The sequence below is a fragment of the Myotis brandtii genome, unplaced genomic scaffold (genome assembly GCF_000412655.1).
Source record: "Myotis brandtii unplaced genomic scaffold, ASM41265v1 scaffold220, whole genome shotgun sequence".
NCBI lineage: Eukaryota > Metazoa > Chordata > Mammalia > Chiroptera > Vespertilionidae > Myotis > Myotis brandtii.
The window spans coordinates 1,627,763-1,632,266 of NW_005358250.1; the positions used below are offsets into that span (position 1 = coordinate 1,627,763).

At 43.8% G+C, this 4,504-nt stretch overlaps 1 protein-coding gene across 1 annotated transcript in view; it reads right to left on the bottom strand.

Annotated features, from left to right (window-relative positions):
- The window catches only part of ZMYND12 (zinc finger, MYND-type containing 12), a 22,625-nt gene extending 18,127 nt beyond the window's left edge, over nucleotides 1-4,498 (bottom strand). Inside the window, exon 1 of the mRNA XM_005866056.2 lies at nucleotides 3,944-4,498. Within this exon, the coding sequence (XP_005866118.1) occupies nucleotides 3,944-4,053 (110 nt within the window). The 5' untranslated portion in view covers nucleotides 4,054-4,498. The remainder of the gene's footprint in view (nucleotides 1-3,943) is intronic.
- Nucleotides 4,499-4,504: the final 6 nt, after the last annotated feature.

Genomic DNA, 4,504 nt, shown 5'->3' on the forward strand with positions numbered 1-4,504 from the left:
TTTTAGAGGCCCAGTGCATGAAAATTCATGCACTGGGGGTGAGGGAGTGTCCTTCAGCTTGGCATGTGCCCTCTCGCAGGCCGGGATCCCTCAGGGGATGTCCGACTGATGGCGTAGGCCCACTTCTAGGGCCACATGGCTATAGAGGGAGCATAGGCGAGTGCAAGGACGCAGGGGTGAAGCAAGAGGAACAAGAAAAAGAATTCCTTTGGGGATCATGTATTCCCAAATTGTCACAGGCTTGCATTGGGTCCACCCTCCTAGCCAATGATCTTTGTTCCCAGGTTAGACTGACAGACACCTTCCTTATGTCACCCTGACTTCGCTGCACATGTGAGGATTTCTCCCTTTGTTGGACTCTTTCCCCAGTGATTTACAGGGAATGGACCAGTAGTTCCCTGGGGAGTGTAAAATTGCAGCTTCCTGGTGAAGCTGCCCAGACAACTGTGCTTACAATGTCTGGCCTCTCCTTTGCTCCTTTCTTTTTTTTTTAATATATATTTTATTGATTTTTTACAGAGAGGAAGAGAGAGGGGTAGAGAGTTAGAAACATCGATGAGAGAGAAACATCGATCAGCTGCCTCTTGCACACCTCCTACTGGGGATGTGCCCGCAACCAAGGTACATGCCCTTGGCCGGAATCGAACCTGGGAACTTTCAGTCCACAGGCTGACGCTCTATCCACTGAGCCAAACCGGTTAGGGCTCCTTTGTTCCTTTCTTATTGTTAATATTAGCTAGCTAGATATGACTGTAACATTTGAAGAATATACCTTGTAGTATTTCAATCCTTGTAAATTTGAAAATTGTTTTCATGCTCTAACATATGGTCTATCCTGGATAACGTTCTATATGCACTTGAGAAGAATGTGCATTCTGTTGTTGTTGGATGGTGTTCTATAGATGTCTGTTAGGTCTAGTTAGTTTATACCATTGTTCAAGGTTTATATTTCCTTGCTGATCTTTGGTCTAGTTGTTCTATTCATTATTGAAAGTGGGATACTGAAGTGTCTAAGTATTATCACTGAATTATTTATTTCCCCATTTAATTCTCACAGTTATTGCTTTTTTTTCACATTCACCTTTTTAAGAAAAAGAAAGCTGAATTATAATTGTCATATAACTGTTTCAGATATTTTAAGACTGTTATTATGTGCATATAATGCATTTCTATTGCCTAGGACACATTTTTACCTAAATATGAGAATATTAACTGTTTGGTTCCATTTATACAAATAGGTAACAATGATCCAAAATAGATAACAATAATATAGGGCAGGATCAGCAAAGTTTTCTATAAAAGGCCAGAGAGTAAATACTTGAGGCTTTAAAAAGTATATGGTCTCACCCCTATGTTCATAGCAGCACAATTTACCATAGCTAAGATTTGGAAAACAAACAGTAAAGTGATATTCAATAGTAGGAAGCAATAGGATCTGGGGTTAACTGGAGAATGAATGCTCTGCCTAAAGACATTCAAATTCAGTTTAAAAACATGTTAATGGCCAAACAAAACCTGTGTAGCTCACCAGCTCTTTGACTGTGAACCCTATGAAAATTTTTTTCCAGTCAATTCCTCTTTTATGCATGTCCCTGCATTGGAGGGGGTAGAGAAATAGATAAGGAGAGAGCTCACAAATATTTAAATGAAGGTCACTTTATTTAGAAAGGCAAGATATAGCAAATACTCTCAGTGGAACAAAAGTTCGGGTAGCTAAGTAAGTTAATATTTTCATTAGTCACACAATTACTCAACAAGCCCCTATTTAATACCCTGTGGACCCAACTCTGTATCCTGACTGTTAAGTGCTTTTATTGATTGATTTACAATAATTATCTACCCAAAAACCCTTTAAAATGCTTAATGTCATTTCGAGGATAACAGTCCCAGTTTATAAAGAAACTACTTTATTGTATTTCTGTTGTCTCAGGAGGAAGGAAGAAGAGAGAGTGCTATGTATTTTTGTCTGTGACTGCCTTTGTGCTATAATAGCAAAGTTGGGTAGTTGCAACAGAGACCATATACTTTTTTAAAAAATTATTGTTTAAAGTATTACATATGTCTCATTTTTCCCCCATTGACCTCTCCCTGGCCATTCCCACCCCCCAGCACATGCCCTCACCCTCCTACTGCCTGTGCCCATGAGTTATGCTTACTAGTATATGCATGCATACAAGTCCTTTCGTTGATCTTGTCTCTGGATCTATTTTTGTTCATCAGTTTATGTTGTTCATTATATTCCACAAATGAGTGAGATCATGTGGTATTTATCTTTCTCCAACTGGCTTATTTCACTTAGCATAATGCTCTCCAGGTCCATCCATGCTGTTGCAAATGGTAAGAGTTCCTTCTTTTTTACAGCAGCATGATACCACAGTTTTTTAATCTACTCACCTGCTGATTAGATTAAAAATCTTTTTAACAGGGTCTTTTGTCTTCTTATTGTTGAGTTTTAAGAGTTCTTTATGTGTTGTGGATACCAGGTCCTTATCAGACTTGCAAATATTTTTTTCTCATTCTGTAGGCTCTTTCCCCCTTTTTCTTAGTGTTTTCTGATGCATAAAAGTTCTTAATGTTGATAGTGTTCCATCTATCTTTCCAGTACAAACACACATATCCACATAAAAACACTAAAAGTTTCAAGAGACAGTTCAAGTAGGATCACTCTAATGATTTTTATTCTATTATTTTCTTAAAATGCTGGTTGGGACTTACTCATAATCTGCTAAAGGGTCATGGACCGCAATTTAAAAATCAGTGATTGCTCCCTCCACTACTACCTTATTTACCCAGCTCTCAATAAACTCTGTTCTTTCACCCTTCACCCAGGCAGTCCTGGATGTCAGCGTCCTACACGTCCTTCTTCACTGTTCATTCACCTAGCAATTTCCTACTAAAATTTCAAGACTCGGCTCAAATGTTACTTCTTCAGAGAACCTTTCCAGATACTACCCCAATCACTGCCTCCATCCTTAGAAGTCCCAGGGAAGAGCACACCTTGAGTGACAACACTTGTATCAGAATGACTTTCTTTTTTAAACAAGTTCGTCTGCTCTGACCTAGGTTTCTGGAAGTCAGCAACCTAGTTGTTTTATCTCAGGCCCAAAATAGGGTCTCCTCTAAAGCAAAGGTCAAAGGATGTTACACTGAATAATTGAAAACTGATCTCATCCAGTACCACCCTCCCCATACCCTTACCATGCTGGCTGTGCACCAAATAGCCTGCTTTCTGCCTTTTTCTTTTTAAAAATATGTTTGTAATGATTTTAGAGAGGAAGGGAGAGGGAGAGAGAAACATGGGTGGGAGAGAAACATCCATGGGCTGCCTCCTGCACGCCCCCCACAGGATGGAGGCAGCAACTTGGGCATGTGTTCTGCCAGGGAATCGCATTGGTGACCTCTGGGTGCATGAGAGGACGCTTAACCAACAGAGCCACACCCGCCAGGGCCAAATAGCCTTCTTTCTATTCCTCAAACACGGCCAATTCTTCCCTCCCTCAGGGCCTTACTGTTCCACTCTTCCCCCAGCCATTTCCATGGCAGGCTGCTCCTACTTTACTTTCAGATCAAGGGTCTGCCCTCAGAGAGGCAATCTGCCCAACCTCCCATCGCCTTTCCTTTGACTTTATGACATTTATCACTCTGGGAAACCATCTTGTTTTGTTTGTTTACATATCGGTAGGTCGCAGTGAAAATGTCACTAGCCCTTTGAGGGACAAGGTCTGCCAAGTTCCCTCAGTGACTTCAGCACGCAGAACAGTGCATAGCGCACAGTAGGCGCTCAACAAAACATCTGCTGGTGAATGATGGAGTAGAAGAGGATGAAAACGAGGCACCGAAGTCTTAGAGACCTGTCTTGGAACCGCCTCGACGCACCCAGGCCCAGGGGGGTGATTGGGGGAGAGGGCATCGGGGCGCCTAGGAGCCACATTTCAGGGCCTACCAGTAATAAGTGACTGTGCAGGCCGCGCACACCCGCTCGGCTGGAGCTTCGCACACTTCACAGCAGATCCGGCGCCCCTTGGGCACCGCCAGTTGGTAGATCATGTTCATGTTGCAGCAGCGGGGTCAGGCTCTAGGATGGTTGCCTAGCGAGAAGACGCTGGACGCCGGTGTCACGTGGCCACCACGGTGTCACGTGATCGCCACGGGGCCACCTCGTTCCCGGCCTTTCAAGGACAGGGGGAGGGCGTGGCTTGGCTAACACCTGGAGCGTGTTTGAGGTTAAAAAAGCCAAAAAACAAAAGACAGCCCTCACTCCCACACACAAATCCCAACCCGTCAGTTAAATAGCCGCGCAGTCTCACTCCAGTGGGGTCCAAGTGCAGAAAGGTCTATACGGTGGCCGGTAAGGGGCAAACATGTCCAGTGCTTTACCCAGACTAGGCAATGGGGAAAGAGACGCGCGTCTGCTCAGCGCCAGTTCCGCCGGGCTGTGAGGCAGAACCAGCACGCCTTTCCCGACGTGGAGAAATCTAGGGCGGGCACCGCCCCTCAGATTGCG